At 48.2% G+C, this 21669-nt stretch overlaps 2 protein-coding genes across 2 annotated transcripts in view; both read right to left on the bottom strand.

Annotated features, from left to right (window-relative positions):
- The window catches only part of LOC144733182 (chitin synthase chs-2-like), a 31583-nt gene extending 22378 nt beyond the window's left edge, over positions 1-9205 (bottom strand). The window contains exons 1-6 of the mRNA XM_078614975.1: positions 9088-9205; positions 7820-8209; positions 6312-6474; positions 5336-5422; positions 2988-3129; positions 1834-2034 (exon numbers count right to left, since the gene is read on the bottom strand). Coding sequence (XP_078471101.1) covers positions 1834-2034; positions 2988-3129; positions 5336-5422; positions 6312-6474; positions 7820-8209; positions 9088-9140 — 1036 coding nt within the window. The 5' untranslated portion in view covers positions 9141-9205. The remainder of the gene's footprint in view (positions 1-1833; positions 2035-2987; positions 3130-5335; positions 5423-6311; positions 6475-7819; positions 8210-9087) is intronic.
- Positions 9206-13872: 4667 nt separating this feature from the next.
- LOC144733181 (uncharacterized) lies at positions 13873-21070 on the bottom strand. The gene is made up of 5 exons (XM_078614973.1): positions 20523-21070; positions 19243-19375; positions 17271-17459; positions 14433-15463; positions 13873-13876 (listed from the first exon to the last, which is right to left on the bottom strand). The coding sequence occupies exons 1-5, from the start codon at positions 20681-20683 to the stop codon at positions 13873-13875; spliced, it is 1518 nt and encodes a 505-aa protein (XP_078471099.1). The 5' UTR covers positions 20684-21070.
- Between the last annotated feature and the right edge of the window lie 599 nt (positions 21071-21669).

The raw sequence follows: 21669 nt of genomic DNA, 5'->3' as shown, positions 1-21669 counted from the left end.
CTTTCACCTCTGAGTTCTCAATGGCACATTTCGTCAAATTCGCGTAGTGCGCATGTTATATTCATCGTGAATGCTGCAGGAGGTACGTCTCTTCCCCATCTTGCTCACTCCACTGGTGGCAGAGGAGCTCGGCAACATTCCCTCTCTCGTGGTGTTTTTGGCCTCCTTTCTGCAAGTTCGCCAGACGTTTTGGACAAAGATCTGGATACCCACACCTTAGAGTCGCCACACGCGACCTCCCGACCAACTGTGTGGGAAACCCATTCATACAGAGGGCGTAGTGGGGAGGGGAGCGGTGCATAAAAATCAGACTCAGAAGGCAGAGGCCAACATTCTAATGATTCATTATTCGTTCATTGTGGGTCCAATCATCGTGTAGGTATAATATCGGAATAATTCAAGTTGTCAATTGGGCAAATGTGAACAGATAGTTTTTTTTCTAAAAAAGTTAAATGTAAATAAATATTATATATTCATATTTATGTAAACATTCTCAATATTTTGCTGTCCTTTCAATATTCGGGTTTTGATAATTAAACCAAAACAATTGACGTAGTTGCCACATGACCGAACAACTTTACTCGATTGGCTTTGTCGGTTGGTGGACGCTTATAGTTAAAACAAATTAACACTATACCTACACGATAATCTAACCCAGCATGAACGAATTGTGAATCATGAATATTGGTCGTGAAAGCCTACGTATGAAATTGATGTTGCGGGGTCTCGACCCATGTATTACCGTGATGTATGGTGCGAAAGACGTTCTAAATAAATACAACGTCCACTTTTGTCGACGAGATGTTCATAGAATTGTAGTTTATTTTTTTTATACCAATGCGACAAATCTGCATTTCCTACACCAGCCAGAAGGGTTGGGAGGGAAATTAACAATCAGATCGTAGTGTGGCTGAAGAAAGAGTTGCAATTACTTCCACGATTTGTCTAAAATAATTTTTTAAAAATATTATTTTACCAGGTACGGCCCAGTGTGCCATGTAGCCCTTTTTCAGAAGCGACCTGGCAACAAATAAAAGGTCATCGAAGCAATGGCGGAGCCAGGATTTTCAGGTAGGGGGAGCAACCCCTCCAGCAATGCGAAATAATAGGAGTTCTTAGTAAGTATTAAGGACTTGTCCCTTTCTTTTTATTTGACGCGTGTGCGGCGATGGTGCAGCCATCGATAGAGGGTCTAATTCGAACCGCGTGTGTTCGGCATCACGCTCGCTGAAGGTATGCCTTCAGGGAAGTCGTGTACTGTATACGCAGCTTCGCACAATTCTGTGAGTCACTTATAACTGCTTTGCCGTTACTTATTGCCAATTATGGACTCAGACTATTGTCCTATAATCTCATAGATTCCCTGGCACGTAATCATATGCTACACAGTGGCAGTGGGGGTTGCAAAATGCCGATGCATTACTAATAAACCCCAATGATCCGATTGAATTAGGGATTTCGATCAGATCATTGGGGGGGCACATGCCACCCCACCCCTCCACCCCCCCACCCCCCACTTGCTCCACCAGTGCATCGTAGTGACTCATCATGTGGAAATTAATCCAAATGTTCTAAGCGCATGCTGTTGATTCTAAATAAGTAGGGAAAAACTGGAAGACCCGGAGAAAATTTCACGCAACCACAGAGAGAGAGAGACGCAACATCCAATATACACTTGTCAGGGTCGGGATGGAACCCACAACCTCTTGTATACTAGGCAGTGGAATTAACATCTCGCCACCGTGACATGTACAAATGTTGAACTTCTTTCACACCGCAGTAGCCAACCGTGCTAATCGGAGGTGCGAGATCCAAACACACGTCGACACTTACCTTGGTCGTACTGGATGTACTGCAGGGCCTCGGTGGCCACCGTGGTGTAGGTCTTGAGGACGTTGTCGTCCATGATGGCCTTGGCCCGGAAGAGGCTGAAGCAGCCAGGGCTGCAGAGAACGCAGCCCAGCACGTGCTCGGCCGTCTTCTGCAGCCAGTGGCCTACCGCGTACTCGAACTTCTGGTACCAGATGAGCGGCCCTGTCGGTGTATAAACAATCGTGGCTAATTGGCTTAACGCAACTCAGTGACAACCCAATGCAGCTGTCCTACAATTCAGGTGTGATTTTCCTGGATAAATATATGTTGTTTGTGGGTTGTATGTTATATGCATGTTGTATGTATATATGTTGAAAACACTACTGTGGTTTTTGCATTGGAACCACCACGAGAGGAAGTTTTTTTTTTTTGAAAGCGTGGAGAGCTAGGTTAGAGCTTTGAATTCCGAGATTGGGAGGAAATGTAATTGTTGATTAAGGGGGATCAAAGATGGGTCAAGAGGAGGGGCAGGGAAGTACAAGAGGAGGGAGAGAGAATAGGCAGGGGGACACTGGAGGGGAGGATCGGATACATTTGGGGGGTGTAGAGGGAGGGTTTGGAGGAAAAGTGGATGGCTAGAGGGTAGGGAAGGGCATGCTGGGGAAACGAGAGTAGGGGGTGATGAGAGAGGGGAGGAGGTGAAGGAGAGAAGCAAGCCGGAAAGAGCAATCCGGGAGGCCACAGTGGGAGAGCGGGAGTGCAGGGAGCAAAGGGATCGGTGGGGTCAAGTAAAAACGACACAAGCTCTTTAAATTATTCCCCTATTTTAATTGTGTATTTGTTATTTGTTTACTTTAAATTGTGTTCATAAATAGATAGACGCCTGTCCCCCCCCCCCCCCCCCCCCCGGGGCCTCTGGCACAAGCTTAGTCATTAGATATTTTCGACGTGGTTTAGTGGTAATTTATTGAAGGTGCAGGAGTTACCAGCCCTTCCCACCCGTCCAGAGCCCCCATTTAGCCGCTGTGGTGGCTACAAATGCCCTGAGGGGAAAGGCCAATCGGAATTGGTCCTCCCCCCACGGAACTGTCCACGACAACGTTGCCCGTCCAGCACCACGAGGATGTACACCACACACACATCCTGCACCACACACACGGCAGCTGTCTACGCACCGACGCCCGTCGGGTGAATTCTCCCACAGGCGGCGCCAACGGTGGGATCCCTCCTGAGTCGGTCGACCAGCATGGAGAGCGCCGAGGGGTAGAAGTCCGTGTCTCCGTCCAATGCCAGCACGTAGGTGTTGTGCTTTTTCCTCTGTAGTGGTGAACGGGGAGTAGTGGCACGGAGACAGTTCAGCAACAGCGTTGGCATTACAGCCGCGACCTCATACAGAGCAAGCAAAGCAACCGCTCACTTCGCTCGTCAACCCCAACGCTCCATCTCCAACCTCCAGCAACCAAACACACAATGTATGTATGCTGTATGTATGTTGTATGTATATTGTATGTATGTTGAACTTCTTTCGTACCGTACGTAGCCAATGGGAGGTATGGCCTCCGGACTATACGGGCCCTATCACTGGGTACCCCGTTCCCCTTCATCCTCCGGCTGGGGCCCTAGGGGAGGCTATCTGACCCGACCATACCCGGTCCGTGGGTCCTGACCACTGGCCTCACTGACCTCCGACCCTTAGAAGGACAACGGAACTTGGGGTCCAGGGTCCTATCTTCAGCCCAGGTCTTCGTTCTTCAGCTTGCAGATGACTGAGCCAGACCTCTGAGAGGTCCGGCTTATATACTGATTCGTGGCTTGCTCCGCCCTAGCCATGCATCCCTTCCAGAACTTTCTGGAAGGTGACATCATCCCCCGGTTCCCCCCTCCCGGGGCCCCGGGGAATGTGTCCCAGGATCCGTTTGCTAGGGTTTGTTGTTGGTCCCTTTTTTGGCCATGGACATTAGCCCTGGAGTGATAGCGCTTCCGCCCCCTATTGACGATAAAGGGAAGCTACCAGCCCACAGAGTGGTGGGTGACGATTACCCCGACATATGTATATTGTATGTATGTTGAACTTCTTTCGTAGCGTACGTAGCCAACCGTGTTAGTCGGGGAAGGACAACAAACTAAACACAAACCGCATTTCAAAATAAAAGAGTGTTCAAAATAGATTATTTAAAAGTGCATAGCTACAGTAGATTCCTAATAACAACCACGCGGGTCGAGATATCATTGTCATCTGCAGCGCTCCAACCTCTGGAAACTATCTCCCCGAAGCGGTGCGCACACTCGACTCCATAATAACCTCATTAACAGTGACAACTCAACAGCAACAACGCGGCTCTTTTTGCTTGTGTACAACAACAACTAACTCCAGCCATCCTCACAGCAGTGGCTTTTGGTGAGCTATTGAACAAAGACGGGCACTGCATATCGCGCTTTCAGATGCGCTTCTATGGTCGTCTGGAACGCTCTTCCTTCCGATATTAGGAAGCAACTGGAGCTATGCAATTTTAAATCATCAATTAGATTGAACACTCATTTCTCTATAACTGCGTTTTGTGTTTGGTTTGTTGTTCTTCCCCCGTACTTCTGATTAGCACAGTTGGCAACGTACGGTGTGAAAGAAGTTAAACATACATACAACTAACTCTCAGTCGCAACCCTATTTTGCTCATATTTTAAACAACTGTAATAAGTGTATGTATATAGATATTTCTTAATGTATATAAAGTTCGATTGCAATTTTTAATACCAACGTGATGATGGCGCGTTGAGTGACAAATTTCTGCCAGAGAGGTAACCAAAGATAGACTTCTAAATGTACCGATTCTGCGTGCACAGACACGCGTAGTGCACGCTACGACTGTGTCACCACCCGGAGGCAGAGAGCACGAGAGAGAAAGGTATTAGCTCTTTTTCAGAAGTGACCTGGCTATCAAAAATGATAGCTCAACAAAGTGGATTTTCACTTGGATATTTATAGCAAATACACTAAATGTGTGATGTTGATTCTAAATGTGGAGGGAAAATCCGGAGGGCCCTGGTAAAATCCATACGACCAAGGGGAGAGAGACACTCAAGCTTCAAATATGCAGGCGTCAGGGCCAGGATCGATCTCAGTGCCTCCTTCATACTAAGTGAGGTAGTTAACATCTTGCCACGGCGGCGCACTAGCAGGGTGTATTTGGCCTACACTTCCACACTGCTCCCACGTCTTGGGGGAGAGAGGAGAGTACTCTCACTCTACCCCACCGCACGCGAACTGCCCATCCACAGAATGTGCAGGGCTTACCCATTTATACTGGCAAGTGGAAGTGGAAAGCGGCCTCCACAAGGCCGGCTTAGCCTTAAATGAGTAAACATTAGCACTGGGGAGACAAAGGCGAATGGGCATGGTGTTGGACACACGACCCGCTCGTGTGCCGTGCCACCCTTAACCGGTGCTCGCTAACAGCACTTGCCTCAACAGTCTGTTAATGGATATATGAGGGATCGTTGTCTTTGCAGTTTACAAGACACTTACCTCCACCCATTCCTCTTGTTTTTCTTTCTTCACTGTGTGGATCTTGCGGTAGATCTTCCAGCCAAGGAGGTAGTACAAGTACATCACCTGTACAGAACACGCCAAGGGGTTTAATAACAACAATCACCATCACCAGCAGCAGCCGTGATCAATCGACTACTGGATTAAGACCTCCCCAAGTCGTCGCGATATCTCACGAGATCCTGAGTCGTTATCCACCCAGCACCTCCATTACCGACTGATTCCATCGCTCCATCTCCTCGGCAGCCAACCCTCCTGGATAAGTTCCATTCTTTGGCTGCCACTCCGTTATTATTCTCGACCCAATGGCCACGACCGCGCGTGCTGCCCAAGTGTAACTCAACAGCGCACATGAAACGAATTATTGATCATCACGTGATTTAATGTTCATATGAGGGGATGACTCTCGATGTAGCATACAGATGGCTTCAATAGACGTGAGCAATTGCCATTTCCTCTGTACGGCAGATGCTGGTGACAACTCGTAGAGCGAGAGTTGTAACTTTACATCGAGGTGGTTGACGAGCCAGATTATTGCGTCAGGATTAGCGGAGTGGAGAATCATCGCTGCTGTGATGATGCCTCTCCCTTCATTCGCGTTGTGAATCAGACGTTGAGTTGTTAGGAATGCATAGGAGCTATGCACTTTTAAATCTAGATTGTAAACTAATTTCTTTAAAACTGCTTTCTGTGTTAAATGTTTTATCCTTCCCTGTACCTTCGATTAGTACGGTTGGTAAGGTATGGTGTGAAAAAAGTTAAACATACATACGTATCATTGCCGGACACTGACCGGAGATATTTACTTTTCCAATTGTGCATAACCGTCATCGTCATGTAATAGCACATCAGCTGTTATTGTTGCTACTATGCTCTGTGTGTGGATGTGGTTGTAGGGTTTGTGGCCCAATGAGCTTTGGGCAGAAGATCTGAAGCCCAGGGATGCAACATATACCTGTGACCACCGCTTGCGGTGGCGGATCATCTCCTTGTCCTTGAGGTGCACGCACAGCGAGTTGCCGTGCGGGAGTTTGTAGGAGAGTCGCGCTCCGTACGGCGTCTGAATCCTCTCCATTGAGGGCGCTTCTTGTGGATTATTCGAGTTTTTCTCAAAATACCTTCACATCAGCAGCAGCGCAAGCGACAGAGAAGACGCGCTCCAATGACTATGTTGCATTGTTGCTGCTGCTACTGCTGTCATATCTGGGATGAAGTCTACAGTTGTTACCTCACAGCTGCACACGACAAAATGTAGATTATTTAGGTTATTTGGCTGCTATACATTTCCACGTGATAAGCCAATTCATTGCGCTATCATTTGTGGACGCTTCTTGAAAAAAATCAAATACCTCAGTGGGTCTTACCTGGTAAAATTAAAAATAGTTTAGTTAAATTTGTGTCTTTTGTGATATGCTTACCTGTCCTGTACGTGGCACTCCTATCGTGTGTTTGTTTTGTTTGTTGATGTAACGTTCTGACCCGCCCCTGCTGGACATCTGTGAAATAGAGCTTTGCAGCTCATCGAATTCAACCTGCAGTATAAATACAAATTCTGATTCTGAATTGAATAAAGCAGCAGCAATTGTGGGTGACCAATGATCCAGCACTCAAATATTATCTCCTAGTCGCTCGCTGGCTCACCGGCGGTCAGTCGCCTTCGTATCGCTCTTCTATTGCTACTACTTCTACAACCATCGTTACTGTTCACACGAACTTCGCTGCTCGATTCCCCCACCCCCGTCGTAGGCCTCGGTCGCCCGGACTGAGTCGTCTCGTTGCCTACATTCTTACCAACGCACGAACAAAAGACAATGATCCCCCGTATAGCCTTCAACAGAGTGTTGGGGCAAGGACTATTAGCCAGTAGCACCTATGAAGGACGGCCCGGCACACGAGGGGGTGGGTGGCCAGCACTATGCCCGCCTGCTTGTATCTCCCCAGTGCTGCACCGTATTTTGTAAATTATGTCATGCGACTCGTGCACTCTAGAGCAAGGTTGGCTATGCATGGTGTGAAAGAAGACCAACGTACATACGGACGTACATAAAAATATGAGGCTGCCTGCTCAATTCAACACGAGCGTGAACGCGAACTATCACACCGCCCACCACAGTGTTTCTGTTTGCCAGCCAATTTTCAGTTTGTGCACCTTCGAATCTGCACTCAACAACGGTGATGGTGACGCAAGGAAGGCCTTGCTAGGCCTGCGATCCACGCTCACGTCGGTCATCTGCGTGACCATCACCGATCTTTGTCATCGTTAACCGTGATCTATCCACTTCTGAACGAAGTCATCTGCGCAGGCTATTCCCATTCTTTTCTTGTTTTCGCGCACACCACGAGCTGAGCTTTACTTCCCTATGCTGTCACTTGCTTCCTTATTAGAAGACCCGTGACTCTATCCATCCTTCCCTCCCTCCACCCAGCTCATCGCGACCACAGAATAACATCCGGTACACTGACCGGCAGACTTCGGCGATGACGTCCATGAGGCTGGTCACGAACTGGTTGACCACCATGTGATCTCCCTTCATCTCGAAGGCGTCATCGAAGTAGATGTGAGCCGAGAAGTCGTATGGTTCCCGCTTCACCGTCTTCTCCTTCTTCCCCTTCTTTTCTTCCTTCTCCTTTTTATCATTTTCCTCCTTCTCCTTCTCCTTTTTCTCATTGTCCTCCTTCTCCTTTTCTCCCTCCTTCTGCTTCTTTTCCTCTTCCTTCTTCACCTTTTTTTCGTTCCTTTTCTCCTTCTTCTCCGTCTTCTTCTCCTTCTCCTCTTCCTTCTTGCCATTATTTTTCATCTTCCCTCTGCCGCCAGAGCCGACGTTCAGATCCTTCGGCTGACTCCTGTCCAGCCTGGCAGCGGCAAGGGGGAAGGGCGGTTATTGTTATTCCGCTACTGGCTCCCCATCGAGTCAAAGTCACGGTGCAGTATCGCTGTCCTCTGCAATCGAGCGCTCTACCAAGATCTCCCGCCGAAACGTTTCCTCCACCTTTCTCATCCCACTGATCACAGCAAACTTTCACCGCATCCTACGGAGTTCAACTCACAACGACTTTTACCCACAGCTGGGACCAGCTTCTGGGTGAGTGGCGTTTCTCTGTAGCTGCACCAGTCAGCAGTCGTCTGGAACTCTCTCTCTCTCTTTCTATTTATCTCCCACTGCTGCACACGCAGCAGCAACCAAGCACCATTATCCACATTCAAGAAGGAGACTCTCACCTGTCCAGGCTCTCACCTGTCCAAGCTATCAACTTGTTTAGGCTCTCAATATTTTTATGCATCATAATAATATTTGCAGCCTATATGTCTTAAATCAAGAGAAGATTACAGCTTGCACTATTCATAAACATCGCTCAATGGTCACATACAAAGAACGAACTAACGTTAAATACGATCAGCTGATTGTCTGTCACGTTAGGAGGCCAAATGTCCTCGACATTCCCAACCGTGCTATTCGGATGTGGAGGGGAAGGACAATAAACACAAAAAGCAGTTCTGAATAAATGAGTTGTCAATCTAAATAATTTAAACGTCCATAGCCCCAGTGGTTTAATAATATCGGAGGGAAGAGCGTTCCAGATGGCCGCAGAAGCGCATCTGAAAGCGCGCGGTGCCGTGAGCGAACAAAATTAATGGTTTGGGCCACACCCATCTGCATATTCACGAGGGACCTCCACTGGTCCTTGGGATCCGGCCGCTTGATGGGAACGGGCGGTAGGTAAAATACTACCTCAGGATGGACGAGATGATCTTCGTCATCTCCTCCTTGGTCTCGTGCCACATGGTCGCGCACAGGTAGATCTTCACCCTCTCTTGCTCTTGGCTGCTACAGGATACAACGAGAACATGACATCGTATTCGGATTGAGAGAGGGAATCGCAGAGCGCGGTTCTCTGTTTTATGCATTGGACAATGTGGGTGGACATATTTTAGTTTTTTGGATAGAGGGGCAAACGTCACAAATTGTCGTCAATTTGAAAAAAAAACATGCTTAGATTATTTGATCATACTTTACCTCCTACACCCAAAACACGAGAAATAGACAAATGCATCGACCAGACAACCACACACACTAAAAACAAAGATCGCTCATATAGCCTTGACAGACTTCTTGGTTCTTTCGGTAAAGTCACGTAGAAGGGAAGTAATAAAATAATAAAAATAAAACATAATAAAACAATTCTCACGACGTTTCGGCCACAACGCAAGCAGCCGTCCTCAGGCGAAGAATGAAACACCCCAAGCTTGGAGCGTATATTTAAGCTGGGTTAGAGGGGGGGAGGTGGGAAGAAGAGCGCCTAAACAAAATAATTTGCATATCAAGAGGAATTCAGCATATGGAAAATGTGTAGGAGGTGGGCGGAGGGGGGGGTTCCAAATCAATACTATGCCCGTGCATTATGCAGGAGTAGCAGCATCAAAGGGGGGGGGGGGAGGGGGGGGAGCATTAACAAAGGAAAGGAATGTTAATAGTATGTAGCTGTAGTTACTAAACAACCACGTAAAAAACTACAGTATAAACTGCATAACAAACTAAAGTATAAACTACATAGCATCATCAGTAAACTTACTATACTCTACAATAAGCTGAGTTACTAACAGTAAGTAATACATAAAAAAAAATTCTACGTTGTAAAAAATTATATAATATGCTTCCATCTAAACTTTATTCTCTTACATCACACGCGTCTATACCGTACTATATACTTCCATAGGCAAAACCAACATTAAATTACATACTGTATTGCTATAAACCACCCTATACCTTATACATTTTTAATATAACACTATGTATTATTCTACCCACCCTAATGTGTATCGAAATGGTTTATTACGTCATTCCAGTGATTGCTAAGCCAGAATCCATCTTCTCGGTTAAAATTATCTCTGTGTTTGTAAATGTGGATCGCCTCATGAACGAAAGAACCAAGAAGATGAATCCCTGCAGTCACGAAAGCTTTAAATCGAAATTTAACCGCCTCTACGGGGAGGGTTTCCACATAACTTTGAGATCCTTCAACAAGCTCCGGGACAAGAAGGCTCAGCTAATCGAGTCTCTCACCTTTCTGAAGAGATGCCGCGACTCTAAGGTAATACCGAACGCATTTACACTAACATCTGCTGCTGTAACTTCTTCTAATGCGAAACGAATTCTGTCTAGAACTAGCTTAGCTCTTATCTCAGAGAAAATCAGACTTACGCGCACCGAACTAGATCAGTTAGACAAGACACTCTACAAATCACACTTATCTTTGAGTGCAACAATGTCCACATCGGATTGGGAACATGTGGAAAAAATGACTGCCTCTTCAGCTGCCGCTATGTCGACTAAATGTAAGGACAACTTGGTTTCCAAATTCAACCGCCTCTCAAACAAGAAACCGGACCCACACATTGAAAAGCTAGATGTTAACAAAGTCGTAATTAATCGCAGTAACAGTCCTATTTCTGAAGGTTTGAAATCCATTTTAGCTAAAGGACTAAACTTTGCAGTCACACCTAGACACATACCAGTTAATGATATAATTGCTCGAGTAGATGTAGCTCTCAAGGGCTTGAGTCACATCGCTGCAGACGTAGCAAGATCGGAAATCTCTGTAACCCTCAAAAACGCTAAGATGCCAGCTAGCAACATCAGCAAAGATGAGCGTTTTGAATTAGCTCAATTAAAAAAGAGGGATGACATTGTCATCCTCTCAGCCGACAAAGGCAATGCCACTGTCATCATGGACAAAATAGAATACAACAACAAAATTCAAGAACTACTCAACGATGGCAGCTATACAAAAATAAAAAGAGACCCCACCAACAGCCTCGTCTCCAAAACCAACAACATCATTTCTGCTTCAACCGCATTAATTGATCAGACCAAACAGTTCTCGTTGAAACCTTCTGCAGCCAGGCCACCAAGATTGTACGGCTTGCCAAAGATACATAAAGAAGATACACCTCTTCGTCTCATTGTCTCTTTCTATCAACTCCCCCACTTACAAACTGGCTCGTTTTTTGTCCGAAATCCTACGGCCTTTCACTGGAAAAACCACCTCTGCAGTACTAAACTCTACTGACCTGGTATCAACAATCAAGGGGATTGCCCTGTCCCCAGACGACCTGCTTGTCAGTTTTGATGTGGTTTCCTTGTTCACCAAGGTGCCTGTGCCTGACACCATCGCAATCATTGAAGACTTGGTTCATCAAGGACTGAATGCTGGGGTACCCCCCCTGGTGAGACACTGCTTAACCAATACATACTTCACCTGGAATGGAACCTTCTACAAGCAAATTGAGGGCACCCCAATGGGCTCCCCCTTATCTCCGGTTGTAGCCAACATCTTCATGGAGAAATTTGAGACGGACGCCATCCAGACTGCCACTCTACGCCCGACCTTATGGAAGAGGTACGTAGACGACACTTTTGTCATCTGGCCACATGGCCGGCCTGCTCTAGACCAATTTCTCGACCACATCAATTCCATACACCCAGCCATCAGATTCACCATGGAAGTCGAAAATGATGGCAAGCTACCCTTTTTGGATGTCCTAATCAAAAGGAGACCTGATGGTTCAATGAGCCACTCTGTCTACAGGAAAGCCACCCACACGGATGCTTATCTAAAACCGGATTCCCACCACCATCCATCCCAGAAGAATTCCCTCATCAAGACTCTATATCATAGAGCCCAATGCATCTCCGACCATGAACACATTTCCAGTGAACTCAAACACGTACGCCAAGCTCTTAAGGCTAATGGTTACTCCGACTACACAATCCGCAAAGCCATCACTCCAATCATCAAGAAGGATCCTGTTGAGGAGCCTTTCAAGACCATCACCTTACCCTACATTGCTGGGGTCACAAAAAAGATCTCCAAAATCCTGATTAAACACAAGATCCAGGTCCGATTCAACACAGTACATAAAATCCGTGATCTGGTACCGTCTGTAAAAGATGTGGTTCCAGACATACAGTACCCTGGTGTCTACAAACTAAGTTGCCTCTGTGGTAGCAGTTACATTGGGGAAACCAAACGACATGTCTCGGACCGCATCCGTGAACATAAAGCAGACCTGAAACACGGTAGGACAAACACCTCAGCCGTGGCAGATCACTGTTACAACTCAGTGGGCTCACATGACATTGACTTCTCCAAGACAGAGGTTCTCTGCAAGCCATCTGGCTATCATGAGAGATTCGTTCATGAGGCGATCCACATTTACAAACACAGAGACAATTTTAACCGAGAAGATGGATTCTGGCTTAGCAATCACTGGAAGGACGTAATAAACCATTTTGATACACATTAGGGTGGGTAGAATAATACATAGTGTTATATTAAAAATGTATAAGGTATAGGGTGGTTTATAGCAATACAGTATGTAATTTAATGTTGGTTTTGCCTATGGAAGTATATAGTACGGTATAGACGCGTGTGATGTAAGAGAATAAAGTTTAGATGGAAGCATATTATATAATTTTTTACAACGTAGAATTTTTTTTTTTATGTATTACTTACTGTTAGTAACTCAGCTTATTGTAGAGTATAGTAAGTTTACTGATGATGCTATGTAGTTTATACTTTAGTTTGTTATGCAGTTTATACTGTAGTTTTTTACGTGGTTGTTTAGTAACTACAGCTACATACTATTAACATTCCTTTCCTTTGTTAATGCTCCCCCCCTCCCCCCCCCCCCCCTTTGATGCTGCTACTCCTGCATAATGCACGGGCATAGTATTGATTTGGAACCCCCCCCTCCGCCCACCTCCTACACATTTTCCATATGCTGAATTCCTCTTGATATGCAAATTATTTTGTTTAGGCGCTCTTCTTCCCACCTCCTCCCCTCTAACCCAGCTTAAATATACGCTCCAAGCTTGGGGTGTTTCATTCTTCGCCTGAGGACGGCTGCTTGCGTTGTGGCCGAAACGTCGTGAGAATTGTTTTATTATGTTTTATTTTTATTATTTTATTACTTCCCTTCTACGTGACTTTACCGAAAGAACCAAGAAGATGAATCCCTGCAGTCACGAAAGCTTTAAATCGAAACCTTGACAGACTGTTGGGGCAAGGGCTGTTAGTGACTAGTACCTATGAATCCCAGAACGAGACTTCAGCGGATTTGTGGCCATTCACACAGACAGACACCTAGTCACACAGACACCTATTCAGACAGACACCTAGCCACACAGACACCCAGTCACATAGATACAACAAGCAAACAAAAAAGATCCCCCGTATAGCCTGATCAGACTATTGGGGCATGTGCTGTTAGCGAGCACCTTCGAAGGCCGGCACAGCACACAAGGGGATAAGGAGCCAATACCACGCCCGGCCGTCTTTGTCTCCCTAGTGGTGATGTTTACACACCACACCAGGTGCTCATTTGAGGCTGAGTCGACCTAGAGGAGGCCCATGACCGGTTTAGATAATTGTCACTGATGTTGGCCCGTGAGCAGGAATCGATTTCGGGTTGCCGGGTTCGTAGCACAGGGCGCTAACCGCGACACTGCCACTCCCTACCTAGACACGCACAAACACACACACCTACTCACAGGGACACCTACACACAAACACACACACCTACTCACAGCGACACCTAGTCACATACAGACACACCGAGTAACAAACGCATCTATTCAGACAAAAAAGATCGCCCCGTATAGCCTTTGGCAGGCTGTTGGGGCAAGTGCTGTTAGCGAGCACCTATGAAGGCCGGAATGGTATACGAGGGGGTGGGTGGCCAGCACCACGCCCGACCGCCTTTGTCTCCCTAGTGGCGATGTTTACACACTGCACCAGGTACTCATTTCAGGCTGAGTCGACCTAGGGGAGGCCCAGGACCGGTTCAGATAATCGTCACTGGTGTTGGCCGTGAGCGGGAATCGAACCCGGGTGGCCAGGTTCATAGAGCAGCGCGCTAACCGCTACACTACCGCTCAGACAAACACACCTACTCACAGACACACCGTGTCACACACAAACCTAGTCACACACGCGACACATCACGCCGCACCAACACCAACAGACGGACCTCCTCTCCTCCTCCTCCTCCACCTCCTCCTCCTCCTGCTGCTGCCGCCGGTTGAGCAGTAGCCCCGCGACGAGACACGCGGGCTGCGGGGTGCGGCGTATGAAGAGCTCGCGTGTGCGCTCCATGCGCGTCGCACCGCCCGTGCGCAATGCGGGCGCCGCCGCCAGCAGCAGCGCCGCAAACCACAGCGCCCCGGCGCCGAACGTGGCCACGGCGTCCACCATGGAATACTTGCCGGCACCCACGAACGAGCAGACGGCAGCGGCCGTGCGGTTATAGAAGAATGAGGCGTTTGCGGACGTCATCCACTCGGAGCCGTTCCACCGTCGGACCGACTCGCAGTTGTAGCGAGAGTCGCCCGAAGCTTCGAGCGCGAAGTGGAGGGCGAAGACGACCGCCAGGGCGGCGGGCGTGGCGAGGCAGAGCGGCGCTGCGAAGCAGCTCCTCTGCTGGCGGATCTTGCAGGCGGCGTTCGCGAGCCACTTGCAGAAGATGGAGGCGCCCGCCTGCACGCCTAACAGAGCCAGGGCGAGCACCACGTTCTCGCGGTGTTCCGTGATGCCGCTGATGGCGCTGAAGCTCCTCCACTCGCCTTCGATGCCCACGTCCAGCAGCACAACCGCCACAATGATGAACGTGCGCACGAGCGAGCCGTAGAACTCGGCGAGGTTCCGCGATTCGTCGACGGCGCTGCGGAATTCCCGGAGCCAGCCGGCGGGCAGGAAATTCTCCCACCATGACAGGGACACGAGCAGCAAGCTCACCAGCAGCAGCGCCAGATAAGCAAACCTTCCCACCTCCGTGGAGCCGTCGCCGGGCGCCACCAACGCCGCTTTGGCAACGGACAGGGCGAAGGCGACGAGACAGCAGCAGATGGAGGCCAGGCTGAGGAGCTTGGACGTCCGGTGCGGCTTCCTGCGTCTCGTCCACCTGCCAGCGAACTGCAGCACGCTCGGCACGAGGGTGACACCATTCAGGAGGAGGATGCTGCTGAGAAGGTTCGCCGAATTCGCCGGGAGGACGACGATGGCCATAAGTGCTGAGCCGAGGCCGATGAAGCCTTCCAGCAGGCAGTTCTGGGTGACAACCAAACAAACGCAAGGACATTGAGAGACAGAAATAAATTGAGGATTGTTGGAATGGTGAAACATGCCAAATAAACGCAGGGGCTAGAGACATGGCCTTGCAGCGTAGAAAAGTAGGCCATGTGGTGCCACGACCGCGCGGAGCAACTCCGCAAGCAGCGCACCCACATAGCGTCCTGGCGGGGAGTTGCCTGGCACAATGGGTTTTAATCTGAAGGGCCCCTAGGGGGAGAGTCCCACGGTTTCCCGATGCCAGGAGATTGGCCGACCTCCACAGGACAGGTTACATTGCGGTGCCCCTAAATTGGCTTAAAATTGTAGGGCGCAAAAAGATAAGGTTTCCCTGGGTCAACGGCAATGAGTTACACACACCATTGGGGGGAGGACAGAGCGTGGAATCATATTCTTGATTCTTTCGGTAAAGTCACGTAGAAGGGAAATAATAAAATAACAATAATAAAACATAATAAGATAAAATCTTATCTTATTATGTTTTATTTTATTTTTATTATTTTATTATTTCCCTTCTACGTGACTTTACCGAAAGAACCAAGAATATGAATCCATGCAGTCACGAACGCTTTAAATCGAAAAGAGCGTGGAATATTAGGCACCCTGCGCAAGCCACCCTGAGCAAGGCATCCTGAACAAGGAACAATGGGTAAGAAGCTAAAAGAGTGTAAAAAAAACTGAGGGCTCGAACTACTGGGCACGGGAGAACAATGGGTGGGAGGCATAGAGAGCAGATCCGAAGACTAGAAAAAAGAGCAAGACCGAAAGCTAGGACGACTGGGCACGGGAGGACAATTGGTGGGTGGAGCGGCAGCGAGAGTATCAAGGTGGGAGCCCCGGGACGATTGGGTCAGTTGTCTACAACCTCCGGGCCGTCAAGACCCACCCCCTGTCTGCCGCCCTGCCTCTTCAAGCCGCTCACAGCATCCGTGTGATGCCAGCGAGTGCTGATGTGAGACAGTGATTGGGCAAGTCTTCTCTCGTCCTTCTCCCTCCGACTCTCTCAGCATCCGTGGGACGCCGCGAGTCCAATTTCAAGATCCATGTTAGGACGTTTGAGTAGCTGTGTTCCTAGGCAGAGTTACGCTAGGCTCTCCTCGCGAAATATTCCTCCTCCGGATAATGCGTATTGGCGCCATAAATAAACACTAGTACAGAATATTGGTGAAGTGTGATTTCTGTGTGTGTGGGCAGAACCTCAGCGTAGCGCCTGTGATTTCTGTTTGTGGCGCGTCTGCGTGGAGAGACGTGTACCCGGCGTGAGGCGCGTGCGCGCTTTACGCAGCACGTTTACACAGTAAAAATAGCGTTAACGGTGAGGCGTGGCCCATTGTCCTATCCCCGCTTTTTCTTTTCCGCTAGCATTAGCCTCTGTTTGCACAGCGGATAAAGGATTTTATCCACCTGCGGGGGGCGGGGGGTATACCGCCGCCGTTTCTGTTGATTAGCGCTCGGCGGGTGGGGGATAAACTCAACGGTGGTAAGCCAGCCGTTCAGCTATGTCCCTCGGAGAGGGCGCTGGCGCGGGGGGGGGATCACCCGATCGGCGGGGGCCCGGCGAGAGGCGGCCGAAGAGGAGGAGGGGGGGGGGTGGAAGGGGTGGACGTTGCACCCTGTCCACTCACGGGGAGCGGGGAGGTGGAGGTCGGCCCCCACAGCCAACACACCCATGAGAAAGAACTCTCTTAGAGTCATGCTCCCTCTGCTGGAGGCGTGGACAGAGCAAATTAAAGACTGCACTTTTCTTCAACCTCTGTCCATCTCTGTGTCTCTCTCTGACCCTTACCAGAGCGATCATCTTCCGATTGGAGACATCGGAGTTCTTGAAGGCGAGCCGGAGGCCGCAGCGGATGGAGCTGAAGATGTTGGGGATGACGAGGACGAAGGCGAGGACCCAGGAATAGAACTGGTTCTGGCCGAGCTCGCCAGCATGTCTGGCGACCTTTTTCATCTCGGCCAAGTACACCAGGCTCAGCTGCGTTCCACCACATTGCGCACGCCAGATGGAGGGAAGCGTCACGACACTATGTGGATCCTATCAATAGAGGGTATCCCGATTTAAAGCTTTCGTGACTGCAGGGATTCATCTTCTTGTTTCTTTCGGTAAAGTCACGTAGAAGGGAAGTAATGCATTTCCCATGTCCCCTCCCTTGGATGCTGCTAATCCTGCATAATGCACGGGCATAAGTAGCACTAATCACATACCTGCATTTCCCATATCCCCTCCCTTGGATGCTGCTAATCCTGCATAATGCACGGACATAAGTAGTACTAATCACATACCTGCATTTCCCATATCCCCTCCCTTGGATGCTGCTAATCCTGCATAATGCATGGGCATAAGTAGCACGAATTACATACCTGCATTTCCCATATCCCCTCCCTTGGATGCTGCTAATCCTGCATAATGCACGGACATAAGTAGTACTAATCACATACCTGCATTTTCCATAAATATGCTAAATTCCTCTTGATATGCAATTTTTTTGTCAAGGCGCCCTTCCCCCCCCTTCCAACCCAGCTTATATATATATGCTCCAAGCACGTGTGCTGTTTCATTCAGACGCTGTCGCCTCGACAGACCTGGTTTCACCTGAGGACGGCTGCTTGCGTTGTGGCCGAAACGTCGTGATAATTATTTTATTATGTTTAATTGTTATTATTTTATTACTTCCCTTCTACGTGACTTTACCGAAAGAACCAAGAAGAGAGGGTATCCCCTTTGAATGTGCGGCGTTCACACTCCGCATTTTCCACCCAAACGCGGATTTTTCGTTTATGGAACGTTTTTCGCTTTAGCGCATACGGCGCCCCTGCTATAACACGAATCTAGCGTGTGGCACACTGCGAGCTATAAATGTACCGTTAACCCTCGTCAGATTCCTGACGACTGCCTGATGATGCTGGATGTGACTCCCAGCGAGACATTCGTACCCAGTTGGTAAACGCGTGTGGATTGCCCTCCAGCAACAACGACAACACCGGTGGTGCTCAATGTCAATCAATAGATTAACGCTCCTGCTACTGCTGAAGTGGTAATACCCATTGATTGGCTGCACGTTTGTTTAGTGGCAACTTCATTAATTGGCTGTGTCAGGTGAAAGAGGGTGCACGACCCAGCATTTTGGTCACGTGATTTGACCCAAAACTAAATTATTAATCACAATGTGGATGCCATCATGGTCATCAGCAGCCATGGTCAATCCACTGTTGGATTAAGGCCTCCCATTATCTTCTCGACTACGAGTGAACGGCGTTGACCAGTGAAGCGAGTTAACAGTCTTAGCTCGCTTCGAAGCTCAATTCGGAGCGAGAGAACTCGGCTCAGAGGCATTGGCAATGAGGGACGCGTGTCTGGACTAACTACTCAACTAAACAATTATTTTTTTACCAGATAAGGTCCACTTAGCTATGTAGCTATTTTTTTAAGCCACTTGGCCACAAATGATAGCTAAACGCGTTTAGAGTATTTGGCTGCTTTACATGTCCATGTGATGGTGATAAGTAATTAAGTTGAGCTATCATTTTTGGCCAGGTCACTTCTGAAAAAAAATGTATATAGCTCAGTGGGATTTGCCTGGTATATTTTTTGGTTTTTTTTATATATCGAGGGAATGTGTGTATGTATGTTGGACTTATTTTGCACTGTACGTAGAAAACCTTGTTAATCGGAGGTGTGGGAAACGAATCGGGTGATGGTGCAGCTGTGAGGTGAGGCTGGGGAGAGAGGTTGAGGATGCCTCCTCCTTCCTCCTCACCTTGCTGAGCACCGCCGTTCCGAACACGGCGAGGAAGAGCAGCGTCAGGGGGATCAACCTGAGGACCCGAAGCCACCGAGTCGAGGACTCCTCCTCATCGATATCTGGGCGAATGTTGAACCTGTCCCAGGATCTACGGTGGACACAGACGTTCGGTCGAGTCACAGTGAATGTTGTGTTGCGACATTGCTCTCCGACATTAGCTGCTGTTGAAGCTGCAGTAATGCATTTGAACTTTTGTTCACGTAACAACAATTTGTTGCGTTGGATGGAGGAGGCTTTGTGACACGACATCTTACACATGCGATCTAACCCGAAAATCTATTACGAATGACGATAAGTGGTCGTAAACGTCTACACGTGCTAGATTCAGTCGAATAACTTCAGAGCTTTAATCGACAATATTCGTTGCCAAGAGGAAGAAGACGTTGACGAAGCAAATGGAGAGGAGGAAAAAAAACAACCCTCTGATTATTGCACAAAGAAGACTGGATCGGTGGATGCTGGGCATTGCACTAAGATGCATGGAAAGACCATGCGTGACCATTCTGGTCAATGTGGGCTGGGGAAGATTCCACTTTGTGACCGATGCTCGCCCATGCCAAAAGGGAATTTGACGTATTCCGTCACCGAGCCCAGAGTGATGGGAACCAATGCGCGGTTGGAATTGCATCGTGAGACAAAAAAAAGATAACTAACACACGGATCAGAGAACGCACGCACGAGTTCAAGTCGCACATTTCACAGCGCGAGTTACCCTGCGTCGCTCTCTGACACGTCGAAGCGTGCATGAGTGGTTCGCGGGTTTGGGGAGTGCACCGTCGCGAATCCTTGATGGTGACCGACGGTCAAAAAAATCCTCACGGACCTATCGTCTGTCTGGGAGATGGAGCAAACGAGCCCGGTGACCCGAGATCGATTTCCGCTCACGGCCAACACCACTGACGATTATCTGTACCGGTCCTAGGCCTTCCCTAGGGCAAATCAACCTCAAATTAGTACATTTTTGTAAACATCGCCACTAGGGAGACAAAGATGGCCGAGCGTGGCGCTGGCCACCCACCCCTTGTGTGCCGTTTCGGCCTCTTGCCCCCAACAGTTTGTTAAAGCTATGCAGATAATGTAAATATCGTTGTGGTGGTTATGGTGGTGGTTTTCTTGGTCGTGTTGTTGGTATTGGTGTTGTTGGTAGTGGTGTTTTTGGTGGTGGTTATGGTGTTGGTTGTGGTGGTTGTATTGGTGATGGTGGTTCTATTGGTGGTGGTGAAACGCTGACTTACTTCTCGCATTGGGATTGGGGCTCCACTTCTGATTGTGCGTTCCTCTGCACGTCCCTGCTGCGCTCATCCCCGCACGGGCAGTCGCATTTCCTTTCAACAGCTCCTGCCTCTCCTTTCTCTAGTGACGTTGAGAACCTGGACGTTGCTTGAGGCTTCGTCATCGTGCCGCCTACGCGTTTGGGAGCTCAGATGTCGGCGTTGGCAGATATTCTCCCTCTAGCGTCTCCCTTCAATACACATTAAACCCCTACCTGTCCGCGATAAGCTGTGGCGTGGTTAACAGACTTAGCTCATCTATTCAGCTAAACTCAGAGTCGTTGAGGCAATCAGACTGATAGTTTTGTCTTTGAGATGCGATCGCGTTCATATGATATACTGTTACAACGTGTATTATAATTGTAACATAACTAGCTATAATAATGATTATAAAATTGGCAATATTAGACTCCAACTGGTGAAGAAAGAAAACATCTAACACTGAAAACAATACAGATATTTTAACTGTCTGCAGAGTTCTACAGAGGCATCAGCACTGAGCCCTCTAGGGAGCGGGGTACTAGTCTCAGATAGCGTGGCAGCAGCACTGATTATATATCGAGAGGGAAAGATGACCCCGGGTTCAGTTTGACGCCCTAATTTGCAAGCGGTCAAAGACAGAGCTGAGGGAGGGAAAGACCAGCTGAGCCACGGGGCATACATTTACAACGAGGAAGCTGATATTCTCTGCGGCTTAACATTCACAGTCGCGATGTCGTGAATTGATATTCAAAGCAGCGTGGGGCCGTCATCATTGTTTGTCATGAACACAATCAAACACGTCATCATCATTGACATTGAGTCATCAAACATCAACAACAGCGCCTTCGCCATAATGAATTTAATTTACAATTATCATAATCATAATTCATTATAATCACCACCATCATTGTCATCATCATAATCATGATTAACATCAGCATCAATTAGCATCACCCATCAGGATCATTACCACCGATCAATTGTATCCCTAAATAAAAAAAACTAATATCTCAACCATTCTCAATAAACCAATAGATGAAGGAATGCCGATGCCACGTTGGTCGTGGAAGTTATTTCGACCATATTTAACCACCACGCTGGGTCAATGTTCCTGACGAGAAGGATGGAG

The sequence above is a fragment of the Lampetra planeri genome, chromosome 45 (genome assembly GCF_965212315.1).
Source record: "Lampetra planeri chromosome 45, kcLamPlan1.2.h2, whole genome shotgun sequence".
In the NCBI taxonomy this organism is placed as follows: Eukaryota; Metazoa; Chordata; class Hyperoartia; order Petromyzontiformes; family Petromyzontidae; genus Lampetra; species Lampetra planeri.
This window is presented reverse-complemented; position numbering and strand designations above follow the sequence as displayed.

What these genes read in the sequence shown, in the direction of transcription:
- LOC144733181 (XM_078614973.1), bottom strand. Translation starts at nt 20,683, where the DNA reads ATGACGAAGCCTCAAGCAACGTCCAGGTTCTCAACGTCACTAGAGAAA. An exon ending in GAACGGCGGTGCTCAGCAAG is followed by an intron (nt 17,460 to 19,242) that starts GTGAGGAGGAAG and finishes GGTGGAACGCAG; the next exon opens with CTGAGCCTGGTGTACTTGGC. An exon ending in ATCGGAAGATGATCGCTCTG is followed by an intron (nt 15,464 to 17,270) that starts GTAAGGGTCAGA and finishes GTTGTCACCCAG; the next exon opens with AACTGCCTGCTGGAAGGCTT.